Source organism: Phascolarctos cinereus, unplaced genomic scaffold, assembly GCF_003287225.1.
Source record: "Phascolarctos cinereus isolate Bilbo 61053 unplaced genomic scaffold, phaCin_HiC Scaffold_1;HRSCAF=81, whole genome shotgun sequence".
NCBI lineage: Eukaryota > Metazoa > Chordata > Mammalia > Diprotodontia > Phascolarctidae > Phascolarctos > Phascolarctos cinereus.
Window position 1 is genome coordinate 141,036,507 of NW_027555514.1, and position 14,082 is coordinate 141,050,588.

General features: G+C 35.1%; 1 protein-coding gene across 1 annotated transcript in view; it reads left to right on the plus strand.

The window, feature by feature from the left end:
* COG5 (component of oligomeric golgi complex 5) overlaps positions 1-14,082 on the plus strand; it is a 353,574-nt gene that overhangs the window by 204,494 nt on the left and 134,998 nt on the right. The window contains exon 8 of the mRNA XM_020984583.2: positions 12,848-13,013. Coding sequence (XP_020840242.1) covers positions 12,848-13,013 — 166 coding nt within the window. The remainder of the gene's footprint in view (positions 1-12,847; positions 13,014-14,082) is intronic.

Here is a 14,082-nt window from a genome sequence, read left to right on the forward strand (position 1 = left end):
CTCTAATACTCCTTTCTCCCTTTCCTTTTTTTTTTCTAAGAACTCCAGTAAATACCATCCAACTCTCTCTCAAATAAAGACTAGAATAAAGTTGACTCTTGGTTGATAAGATCATACTGTGCTGTTAAATGCTCTTTTCAGTCTCTTAATTACATTTGTGTTATGCACTGTTGACTGTTGATTGTTAACAGGTTCTGAAATAATCAGATTAGATGATCTGAGAAATACATATCAAGCATTAGTGGGCTGCATGTTACTGAATCAAAAATCTTCCTGGTAAGCTATGAATCATTAGCAAGGAAGCTAATATAATTCTTGCTTTTAAATCAGGTTGAAGATCTGACTTTCTGTTTTTCTGGTGTCACTTAATCTGCTCAAGAATAAGTACTTCCATAGAAGTCTTGATATCAGACAGGCCATAATAACATTGATACTGGAGAAGCATGAAGTGATTTTAAATATCTTGGCATACGATGTGCCTCTTGTTTGTAATTTAGAAAGCTTCTTTATATAAAATGCTATCCTAGGAGAAAATCCCTCCTTATACGTATAGGATGGCATGTTTTGTTTTTGCTTTGTTGTTGTTTAATTTGCTGAAAATTAGCTTCTTCGGTATTTGAGTAGATTTGTGATCTCATCCATATTGGTGTTTTCTGCGTACGTGAAGTTAATAAACCATCCATAATTTCTTTCCTGGGCACTTGTTGTCCATATTCCATTTTAGTTCTTGCAGAGTATGCACACAATATCAATATGCATTCACATTCTTCTAGGTCTTTTTACATTCTTTGGATAACAGTTTGGCACTTGGTTTACCATCAGTTATCCCTTGCTCTTGCTACATGGTCAGCCTCTCTCGTTTCCAGTTCCACATTTCCTTGATGATTTCCTTTACTCACTTCTAATTTATTAGAAATAGTGATTGTCCCTTGTGCACATCTCTCCATTGCCCTTTGAGTCACCGGCAAATTTAATTCTTCAGAAATTATTACAGTGTTTCAAAATTTGCAACCATAACTAGGAGAACATTTGTGTTTGAAAAGCGGAGGGGAAGATAATTGCTCACAGGAGCAGCTTGGGATTGTTGAAAGAACTGTATGATTTCCCAAAAGCAATCGAGACCAGTCTATTCACTTCTTCTGTTAAGTAGCCAAGCAACTTTGGATAAATTACTTGATATTTCCTAGTTTCTCTTTCTCCAACTGTATGATGAGGGAGTTGGCTTAGATAATCCTTTAGAATCCCTTTAGCTGTATTACTCATTTATATTACAACTTTTAAAAACATTTTTGACAGTTTTTAGAATGGTGTACTAATTGGCTTTTAAAGGAATTTTGTAGTCCCCAAATTATTCACTGGTGAATTATTTGCTTTTAAAAATATTCATCCAGTTGCCTCACCAAAAAAAAAAAATTCATGTAAATATTTCTCATCAAAGTGAATGACATGCTGGAGAGAGTCAATAACTTATACTATTCTTTCTTTCCTTTTTTCTGGTGTTGGTGGTTAGAGGTTGGGGAGAGAGGTAGGTTTGGATTGAGTCCTGTGATTTCTATTGGTATTGGGAATTCCTGGTGAAGAAACTCCTCTACCAAATACTGAACTGCTACTGTCTGCATTTTATAATCCTAGAGAATTGTCCCAGACACTGAGAAGTTTAGTGATTTGTCCCAGTTCACACTTCAGTATATGTCACAGGCTAGCCATGGACTCAGATCTTTTTGTCCCCAATGGTCATTCTTTTTCCACGTAATGTATAGATTTTCTTAAAACTCAGCTCAAAAACCACCTTCTCCTATCTATAAGACCCTTCCTGATCTTTCCAACTGTTGATGCTTCCTCTCTTCCCCCATCTAAAAGAAATATATGTTTATTTTGTGTTCATATCCATGCATGCTGTTTCCCCAAATAAAATATAAGTATTTTGAGGGCAGTAACTGTTTCCTTTTTTGTTTTTGTATCTGTAACCCCCCAGTACAATATTTGGCACATCATAGGTGCTTAATAAATGCTTGGTGATTGCTTGATCTATTGATCAAGTGTCAAATCAGAACAGCTGCCATAATTTTGAAGTAGAAAAGTTCATCATCATAGTCTTCTGTATTATCATTTCCTTTTTCTTTTTATGTAACATGAAATAAAAATATTTAGCTGTGCTTTTTTTTTAATTCCAGGGAAATGAATAGTATGTTTTCCTTATTGTAAGTGCCATTTTAGTTGTCTTGATAGATAAAGGAGCTTAATTTGTGCTGGATTTCACCATTTTAGCCTTTTATATGCATTTATATCATTTTGTATTTTGTTTACATGAAGCCTTTTTCTCTATCTCTAAACTGAATTATATAAACCTCATAAAAATCTCTTCCATAGCTTTGACATAAAGCTATCTTTATGACTCTAAAAGTGAATTTATTTTTAATGGCCTTCAAATAGTAGCCTTAAGCTTGGTAAGCTCCAGAATATTGCTTGATAGTCTCATAATATTCTTTCTCACAGTTTCAGATATATCGCTTTTCCATTAGCTCTCTGCCATCTGTTGCTTTGCTGACATCGTTACTGAGTATTTTGGCAAACATTTTGGAGCTCTTAGGAGCCTATGCTTCTTTATTTTACAGCACTGGCTGTACTCTTGTGACTTCTTTTTCTCTAAGGCATTACTTTATAGAGAATGTGAGAGGGAGAATGTGAGAATTAAGGAAAGACAACTGGGGACTGTAGATATTTTCACTTTAGCTTATAATCTAATATTTTTAGAGCCAGAAATATGACTAATAAAGTTATATTAAAATGATCATGTACCCAATAATGATTTCTGTGCTTCATTATACTATACCCCATTTCACATTTATATTAAAATGAATTTTCACTTAACAAGTAGAGAAATCAAGTGACTTGCATGAAGTCAATAGGCAAATAGGTAGAAAAATTAGAATTAGAATTACTTATTTTTAAAAATCTCATTTGTAGTCACATCTTTTGTCTTGTATCACAATCATTTCTGAATAGACCCCTTTCCCTTCTGCTAAAAGAAATAAAAATCCATCTGGCAAAATCAGTCAACACATCAGTCTTGTGCTACAGTTTCTTTTCTTCTCTGCCCCTTAGACTCCTTACTTTTCTTCAAAATTTAGTTAAAGTACCACCTTCAGGCAGCTTATGTGACATAGTAGATAGAAAACTAGACTTGGAGTCAGTAAGATCTGAGTTCAAATTTAACTTTAGACACTTAGTAGCTATGTGACCCTCTACAAATCACTTAACCTGTACCTCAGTTTCCTCATCTGTAAAATGGGGATACTAGTAGGCACCTACATGTCACAGGGTTGTTGTGAGGATGAAATCAGTTAACATATATAAGGCACTTTGTAAACCTTAAGTTGCTATATAAATGTTAGTTATCATCATCATCTTCTTCTACTTAAAGCCTTTCCTAATCTCCCCATTTACTATTACACTCCTTCCCCAGCTACCTTGTATTCATTTTATATATGCTTTATTTGTTTCTTCTGTTAGAATATAAGTTTAGTGGACAGGGACCATTTTTCCTTTTGACTGTAATCTCAGTGCTTAGCATGATGCCTGGCATATAGTGCTTAATACGTTTGTTGAATAATTCTTTGATTGATCAATACAGTGAATTGAATCAATTCATGGAATAAGTTCAACTCATTGAATTAATTTTTTCCCTAAGCCATTATTGTGAAAAGTACCTGAAATTGTTTTCTTCTCAATTTTTATGGTATGACCTTTATATTGAGGTCATTTATCCATTTTGAGTAGAAGTACTAACAAATGTATTGCATTTCACATTAAAAAGTATTTTTGATAGACATTCTTTCAAGCATCTCGGTTTAGCACAAAGTTTATACTTTTCAGATCCTTTTTCTTTTGCAAGGAGAGGTTATCTTTTAAAAGCTGTCTTCTTGAAGGTAAGTAGTAACATTATTACCCAGTAGAAGAGCAGCTACAAGTCAATAGACCTGAGTTCTCATTCTAGCTCAGCTACTAATAAATTAGCTAAAACTTTATACTCCATGTTCCTCATGTTTCATTTTTGTAAAATATGGGTGATATCCATCTTCCCTACTAAGCAAAGTGATTGCCAGTATATGTAAAAGCATGACGTAAAAGATATCAGTGAGGGTATATGTGACTGAAAAAGGACACGTGCCAGTCACATAGCAGGAATGAAAGAACACAATTGGACTTGCTACTGTGAACCTGAAGATTTCTGTCAGATTGGATGACTCGCTTTTGGAGGGTACGGGGAGAGACATGGATGAGTTTTGATCAGGATGAGGAGCCAAGGACACATAAGTTGCATTGATGTAAAGAAAGAGTACTGACACTAATATGTAATCATGGATTCATTAAACCTACAAATAAAAGGTATTACTGAGAGAAAGTGGAGCATGTAAGGCATAAGGCACTGACGTGGTAGGAACATTGTGGTGAATACTGGACTGTTAGAGAGCAACATGATGGCCCTGGGTCCCTGGAAGGGAGGAAGATGAGATAAAAACAAAGTGCTGGGAAACTGACAAGTCAAAGAAGAGATGGGTAAAGCAATCAGTGAATTATTGCTTATTACATGTGGCAGGCTTTCTGTAAGATGAAAGAAGGGGTTTTTATTAATGGTTGTTTATGTCTTCTAAAGCTGATTTACACCGTGCTGAAATTTGAGTTCTAAGAGGGAATATAGAGTTAGGTGAAAGGTAAAGGAGGCTAGGAATTGATTGCTGACTTTCAGCAGTCAGAAGAGGGGATGATGGAGCAGGGATTACCAAACTTAGATACAACTTTTTCAAGGATTTCACCTACCCAGAGAACCAGGAAATATGCAGTTGTCCATAGTACAAGTAATAAAGGCCAAAGTCAGAATGTGAACCCAGGATGTCTGATTGTAAATCTATTACTTTTTTCTTTTTTTTTTTTTTTAACTTCTCTATGGTATAGTCTGTGTAAGGAGCTCCTGGCCTTTAGAGAACAAATTCATCTGAGAAATGAACTTTACAAAGATAGACACTACTTTGGTGGTAATCGTAAATTTAGTTATTAGTTGTATAGTTCAAAGCTTTTGCACCATATATAAGCAGAACACTTACAGAAACATAGGCAAAGCCCATAATTTCTTTATAATCAATTGTATAAACATAGAATCTTAGAGTTGGAAGATATGTTACATGTATTTTAATCCAGTGTCCTCATTTTTACGTATAAGAAATTTGAGACCCATAAATAAGTTGTTAGTAAGGGCATCAGTGAGTAATTATAGGGTCTCTGAATTCAAAATTGGAAAGGATGTCAGAGGTCATCTAGTATAACACTGTACTTGAACAGTAATCTCATTCATAAGAGATTATCTGGTCTCCATTTTAAGATCTGAGTTGATGGAAAATTCAGAGCCTTCTTAGACAATTTGTTCTATTTGGGGGTAGTCAGTTAAGATTTTTTTTTTTTTGCTTTTACTTCAAGGATCTGTCATATGGGTGTGAATGTATGGATTTTCACTAATGGAGATCATAAACCTTAGTTATTTAGTAGATAGCCTCCCCCTGCCCCCCACTTTTTTTTTTTATGTGACTGAGTCTATCTTGCCCAGGCTGGAATTACAATGGATAATCCTGGCCCATCCCCCCATCAATCAGAATAGGAACTTCAATCTCTTTGGTTTCTGTTTCTGTCATGGGCTGGTTCACCCCTCCTTAGGCAGCATGACAGCTTCCTAGTCCTGGGGAGATCACCATTTTGGTGCCTGGCTTAGTGAGGATACCCAAGTGGCTTAACCCACTGCAGCTGAGAACTCCAAAGTCCAAGCTTTAGACTCTTTACAGTGATAGATCATCTTCTGAGAATTAATGTAACCTAAAAAATTAATCTCTCCATAGTAAGGTTCTTTTTTTTTTTTTTTTTTGCTGAGGCAGTCGGGGTTAAGTGACTTGCCCAGGGTCACACAGCTGGTAAGTGTCATGTGTCTGAGACTGGATTTGAACTCACGTCCTCCTGACTTTAAGGCCAGAGCTCTATCCACTGCGCCACCTAGCTGCCCCTATAGTAAGGTTCTTAATCATGGGTCCATGAACATAAAAAAAATTGATAGCTGTATTTCAATATAATTTGTTTCTTTTATAATCATATGTATTTTATTTTATGCATTTAGAAACATTCTGAGAAGGAGGTGGTAGGCCAGACTGTCAAAGGGGAAAAGGCTCTTAGAGAAGGTGACTCTTGTGTTGTTTTAAATGAAGTCAGAGATTTTAAAAGTCGAAGATTGGGAGAAAGAGCATTCCAGGCATGGGGAACAGCTAGCAGAAAGGCTAGAAGATAGTAGATAGAATGTCATGTGCTAGTAGGTAAGTATGACTGCTATAATTTTAAGTTTGTAGAGGGGAATAAGGTATAAGAAGAGTGGCAAAGTAGGGAGGGGCAGTGTTGTAAAGTGCCTTACATACCGACCAGAGGAGTTTATATCTGACCCTGGAGGTGGAAGGGAGCCCATCGAGTTTAGTAAGCAGGAGGGTGACAAAGACAGCCCAATGTTTTAGGAAAATCACTTTAGCAGCTAAGTGGAGAGTGAATTGAGTGGGGAAAGACTTGAGGTGGTTAAAACAATTAGAAAAACATTTTTGTAATAATCCGAGCAAGAGAGAAGAGGGGTTGAACTAGGCTGCTGCCTATGTGGGGGGAGAGAGGAGAACATATGTGAAAGACATTGTGAAAGTAAAACAATAGTATTTAACAATAGATTGGATATTTTGAGTGAGAGTGAGGAGTCAAGGATTACTAGGTTGCAAGCCTGTATTACTACAAGATTATGTCTTTCACAGTAATAGGAAATTTTACAAGAGAAGAGGGTTTGGGATTACTATAATGAATATTGTTTTGGACATACTGAATTTGAGATACCCTGAGGACATCCAGTTTGAGATATCCAAAAGGCATTTTGTTGATGATTTAGGACTTTATCTCAGGAGAGAAACTAGAATTAGATATGTAGAACTGGAATCATCTGCATAGAAGTGATCATTGGACTCATGGGAGATGTTGAGATCACCACGCAAGATAGTATAGAGAGAAAAGAGAAGAGGACCCCAAGACAGAGACTTAGGGAAACCCACAATTAGTAGATATGACATAGTTATGAAGATCCAGTAAAGAAGACAAAAAAGAAGCAGTCAGATAAGAGAATGTGGGGAGAACAATTTCATGAAAATCTATAGAGGATAGAGTGTCCAGGAGGATACACTTTGGTGTTCAACACCATCACATGCTGCAGAGAGGTCAGGAAGGATGAGAATTGAGAAAAAGCCATTAGATTTGGCAGTTAAGAAATGATCACTCAACTTATACTAAGCCCCTCCTGTGTGGTAGGCCCTCTGCTAGGTGGCAGAGACACAAATACAAAGAACAGCTTACATTCTAATGTCTAAAGATGTATACATAAAAAAAATACTGCATAAAGTGAACGAATATAAATATATACAAAATAGTGAAATACCAGGTAGTTTGGGAGGAAGGTCCCTTGCAGTTGATAGAATGCAGAAAAACCTCATGTGGAAGGTGGTGCTTAAGCTGCATCTTAAAGGACATGAGGGAGTCACTTAGGGGAAGGTAAAGAGGGAGTAAATTCCAGGTATGAGGAAAAGCCAAGGCAAAAGCAAGGAGAGAGGAAATGAGAGTGTTAGGTATAAATAATTGGGAGGCCAGTTTTGTTTGGCTGCAGAAAGCAGGAAGGAAAATAACATCCATTGAGGCTGAAAAGATAGATAGGGATCAGCTTATGGATGGCGCTGTGTGTGTGTGTGTGTGTGTGTGTTGTGTGTGTGTGTGTGTGTGTGTGTGTGTGTGTGTGTGTGTGTGTGTGTGTAGCAGTACCAAGGAAGCAATTGGAGTTTATTGAGTATGAGACCAAGTAAGATAATGCATTTAATGAAAATTACTTTAGTAGCAATGTGTAGAAATGGTGTGGGGAGAACCTTGACACTGAGAAACCATTTGGTAGGCTTGTTACATTAATCTAGATGAGAAGTTAAGCTGGCTCGAAACAAGTGTTAGCTTTTTTATTATAGGAAAGGGGTCAGGTGTGAAAGATGTTTTGAAGGTAGAAATGGAAAGATTTAACATCTGATTGGATATGTGGGGTGAGGGAAAGTGACATCTAAGATAATGCCAAGGTCATAATCTTGGGAGACATAAAGGATGGTGGTACTTGAACACTAAAATTAGGAAAGTTTGGAAGAAAGGAGGGTTTGAGGGGAAAGATAAAGAAACGTTTAGTTTAAGATAGAACCAACACATTCATTTTGAAGTGTCCATTTAAGTTATTGTTAATATCTGGGAGTGAAACTTAAGGGAGAGAATAGAGGTGGATAGTTAAGACCGTGGGATCTATAACGTTTGGAGCACTTTTTTTTATTGGCCACAAATTTAATATGTGTATCATTCATTCCTGAATCCAGTCATTGATAAAAACAGCTGAACAGAATAGAACCAAGAACATAGCCCTTTAGTATTTCACTAGAGATCTTTCATCAGGTTAATGTCAACATTGGAGCAATTTCCTATCTCTAGTTGTGTGTTCACTTGTTTGCAATTGGACAATGATCTTACATTTAGAGTTCCAACAGCCAAATTATTGTTTACTTGTAATCTGTAAATTGAATGATTCTTAACACTTACAGGCTCATTTCCTGCAAGAGGTTACTACAACCAAAATAGTCACTGTTTAGTGTCCAATCTTCTGGCAGTGAATCTTTCTGTATTCAGTTATAGGGTCATTGCATAGCATACAGTCATTTACTAAGAACACACTCACAGCCTTTGTGAGTTGGTAGAACTTTGAGCTTTCACGAACCCAGCACCACCTCTGCACAACAGTGAAACTTTTGAGTGGAACTTGTAGTGTCTGTTTCAAACAGATGCCATTAAATGAAATGATGTTACATTTTTAATATTGATTAAGTGAAAGTTTTACCAATGAAAAGAAGAAAAACATCATTTGACTGATATTACAGAACATTTGTCGGAGATAGAAGTTCTATTTGAGAGCTTTTCATTAATTTTGAGAAACTTAAGAACTTAATAACTATGCATTTTGGTTTTTGTGAGATGAAAGTGTTCTATGAAATTGCTCAAATAAAGTATGAGCTTTTAAAGAAATTTGATGATGGTTTGTTTCCAGATATAGCATTTTACCTATAAGTCTACTGTAATTTCAAGTTTTTACTCAAAAAAGATTGTGAGTCTATTTTCCTGTTATCTTTTTGGGTAGTTATGTGTTGACAGTCTGTATTAGATTTAAATTCTTTTATAACCAGGTCAAAATATTTGGCATCACCAAGAATAGTTTATAAATTGAAACAATACCCATGTGGTTTGAGTTTGAGCTTTTAAAAAATCATTCACACACAGATATTGTTATCTCCCAACCATATGTTTCCAGATAGTTTATTTGATTTGATTCTATTGTGCACATGCTATACAATGTTTTTTCTTTTTAAGTAGCAGAAATGTTTTAGATATATTTGTCACATTTTTAAACTTTAGAATATTATTTTAAAATAAATGCAGTATCAACTTATTAATTGTATGTTTCTAATAATGGGCCATTACAAATGAAAGACAAAGTTTATAGTTATTGAGTTGGGCAATACATGTTCACACACTGGGCTGTGGTTGTTATGTATTGCTGTGCATTCGCCTCCTTAATGCATTTTGTTTTATTGGAATCCTTACTGTTTTAGAGATTTAAGAAAAAGTATTACTGTCCTTTAAGACCAATGTAAACTCTGCCAGCTCTGCAAAAAAAAGTTATGCTTTTCACAGTTTTAAAATCCAAAGGAAAAGGGCAAAGGACCTACCTATATGTACAAAAATATTTATAGCAGTGTTTTTTGTGGCAGCCCAAAATTGGAAATTAAGGGGATTTCTTCCTATTGGGGAATGGCTAAACATATTGTGGTATATGAATGTAATCCAATTACAATATGTTGTGCTATGTAAATTATAAAATGGGCAGTTTCAAAGGAAACCAGAGAAAACAGATATAGAATGAAGTGAGCAGAACTAGGAGAACAATATATGCAATGATTATATTATAGAGAAAAGTAATTTTGAAAGACTTTAGAACTGGGATCAATGCAAAGATAAACCATGAGTCCAAATGAATGAAGATGAAATATCATTCACTTCCTGACACAAAGTTGATGAACTTATAAGGCAGAAAAAGACACACATTTTTATACTTGAAAAATGTGGGCATTTGTTTTCCTGAACTATGCAATTATGTTTTAGGGGCTTTATTATTTGGGAGTGGGGATAGGAATTTGATAGGAGTTTGATTATTTGTTCAAGGAAAGGGTTTGGGGGGTTAATAAAAAAAAGAAAAAATGAATAGTTATAGTATTAAAAACAAGGCATAAATAAAAGTTTTAAAATAAAATGTAAAAAGAGAAAGAAAAGAAACAATATTTGAAGGTTGTAGCAGAGACTTAAGTACAGAGAACTGTCTTTACTCACCTCTACATCCCCATAGCACCTAGCAGATGTTTAATAAATATTGATTGAATGATGGTGAATTGCTTTGGTTGGAATGATGGTTGTGGCTTTGTCCATGCACAAGCCACTATGACAACTATGAGGAGATCCACACTGCCTTAAAGAGAGATAACAATCCTAATGATTTCCATATGAGAATTATAACTCATTTTTAAGAAGTCAATTTTCAAAAATAGATGCCAAGTGTAAAGTTTCATTAGCATGGCTTTACTAAGCAAAGTTTACCCAAAGAGCTAATTTTTCTTTAAACCAAAAATCACCTGGAAAATAGCACCCATAGAAGTAGATAAGTAACTTGATGCTCAGAAAAATAAGCAGGTACAAAATGATCCAGGAAGTTCCTGCCTTCTCTTTGCGATGCAGCTTGGTATGAACTTATAGACTGAGTAATGGAACAAAACCTAAAACTAAATGGAGAAAAATTAGGAAGAATGGTTGCCCACAACTATTTTAATGATCCTATAAGAAATGTACAGGTGCTTATTTCCATTCTAGAGAGTAGGTAAATAATCTAGTTTTATAGGATTTGTGCTTCATCATGTATAAATTTTTTTAAAAACTTATTATTTTAGCATTTAAAAATTTTATATTGTAACTTTTCCTGACAAGTTCAAATATATAAATAAGGAACACAAAAAAGTAAAAAAATAAACAAAATACTTCTCCCAAAATTTTGTGAAGTAAAATAAAGTCAAAATGGGTTCAGAACTTAGATATAAAGGCTGATACCATAAGTAAACTGGGAGAACATGGAATAGTTTACCTATCAGATCTATGGAGAACAGAAGAATTCATGACCAAACAGGAGATAGAGAACATTATTAAAAGCAAAATGGATAATTTTGATTACATTAAATTGAAAAGTTTTTGCACAAACAAAGCCAATGCAACTAAGATTAGAAGGAAGGTAGAAAATTGGGAAAGAATTTTTACAACCAGTCTTTCTGATAAAGGCCTCATTTCTAAAATATATAGAGAATTAAAACAAATTTATAAGAATACAAGCCATTCCCCAATTGATAAATGGTCAAAGGATATGAACAGGCAGTTGTCAGATGAAGAAATTAAAGCCATCTATAGTCATATGAAAAAATGCTGTAAATCATTATTGATTAGAGAAATGCAAATCAAAACAACTCTGAGGTACCACAAAATTTTGTGAAGTATTATGTGTATCTCAAGGGAGGATTCCTCTTTGGGTTGGAATAGATATGTCCTGATACTCTTTCCAACTCTGAAATTCTGTGAAACTCTAAACATGTTATTTACCAAATAGATGTATTATTAACTTGATAAATATATATAAAAAGATGTCTGTATTAACTTGAACAGATTGCCTTTTTCTTCCTTCTCATTTTTAATCCTTTTTTACTTTCTTTCTTTCTATTTAGCATGAATTTGTTGCTTTTATTGTATTTATGACAGTTTTATTTTTAAAAATTAGCAAAATAAATATATAATTTTTTTTTCAGTTTGAACCTGTGACTTAATCCCTATTGTGACCTATAAGTGTGGAAACTTCTACTACCAATGCAGATTCTCCTCTTGTTTGTATTCTTAGTGAGTTACCTAGGGGTGCTCAAAAGGCCAGTGGTTTCACATAAAGAGTGTGAATCAGAGGCTGGACTTGAACCCAAGTCTTCCTGACTCCAGGGCCAAATCTCTAACCATTCATCTTGTCATTGATGCCTTCACAATATATCTCCTATATGTTCCATTCTCTTTATTCATACAACTACAACCGTAGTTCAGACCCCTGTTACTCCTTGTTTGGAGTATTATAATGACCTTCTAATTGGTCTTCTTGCCCTGGTCCTCCCCTCTTCAGTTCATCCTCTACTCAGATGCCAAGATTGTTTTTCTGACGTGTAACTCTGACAATATCAAGCCATTTCTGCCTGCTCAATAAGCTCTAGAGTCTCTCAGTTACCTCCAGGATCAGTTTTCCTAGCTTCTTCCAAGACTCAGCTCAAGTCCCACTTTTTACAGAAGGCCTTTCCATAGTCTGTATCACTTTACCAGCTGTCAGTACTATCTTCTCTGATTGCTGTTGGTATGGTGACTGATTCATTATAACCCCTCTTGCATGGATAAGGTTTAACTTGTATTAATGAGGACGATATAACAGGTGGAGAAGATAGAACATTTCTTCAGGCTGAATTGAGTTTATTTAACTTACAAAAAATTTAAAAATATGAAAATTGCAACTCATGAAGACAGCATTAAATACTGCTCAGAGTTAAAAGTCCAGAAATTATTGGTAATGATTTTCTTTCTTTCTTTTTAAAAGAACCCAACTCAAGTGGGAACAGCTCTTCAAGTTTTCCATAATCTTGGAACTTTGAAAGATACTATTACCAATGTAGTGGATGGATATTGTGCTACTCTGGAAGAAAACATAAACAGTGCATTAGACATCAAAGTTTTGACTCAGCCTTCCCAAACAGCTATGAGAGGTATGAATGCATCTTATTTTTTCATTTTTGTGTTTATATCCGAGAAGCTTTTTTGAATAGTATATGTAATGCTTAGGCTTCAGGGTAACCTAATGATTTATTTTTAATATAAAATTAAAAGTAAGAGACGTTGTGTTTCAGAATTTTTATACATTTTTTCCCATCCATATGATCAACTACTTGGGCTGACCAAATGGTTGTTTCATTGAATTCAACAAACATTTATTAAATATTAGTATATGTAGGACTCTTTCCTAGGCAGTAGGGGATACAAATATGAATAAAACATGATTTATGCTCTCAAGAAGAAATCTAGCTACAGACAAAAGATAGGTATATAAATAATGTATAGATTTGAAGAATGCATTGGAAAAAAACAAAGTAGTATTAAAAACTTGAATGGAGAAGGGATTACTTTAAAGCAAAAACTAAGCTAAAAAACCAACTCCTACAAACAGATTCTAGTAGCATGTATTAGAGAAAGCTATCGACATTTGCTAGGGCTGAGATGTAGTCTGTGGTTATGCCATGGAACAAACTCAGTTGTTATTGTATTTATAAAAGAGTAAGCATTCACTAAGCAATTACCATATGCCAGGCACTGTGAATATCATACTCATTTCTTCTTACAACATAATAACATTCCATTTCATAACCTATTTAGCCATTTACCAGGTGATTCCCCCTAAGATGAGTGACAGCAGTATTTTGCCAAGCTCTGGTGTGAGCCCAAGGTCTAAGTCCACAATCTCACACACCCAAGGTATCTTGCCCTGGGGCCAGAGAGATTACACTGCTAGCCAGCCTTTTTATGGTTATGACCCTAGTTACTGGGCAACTAGGTGACACAGTGGCTAGATAGTGGGTCTGAAGTCAGAAAGGCTTATCTTCCTGAGTTCAAATCCAGCCTCAGACACTTCCTAGCTGTACGACCCTAGGCAAGTCACTTAACCCTGTTTACTTCAGTTTCCTTATGTGTAAAATGAAGAAAATGGCAAACTACTCCAGTATCTTAGGCAAGAAAACCCTAAATGGAATCATAAAGGGTTGGACACAATTGAAAAATGAC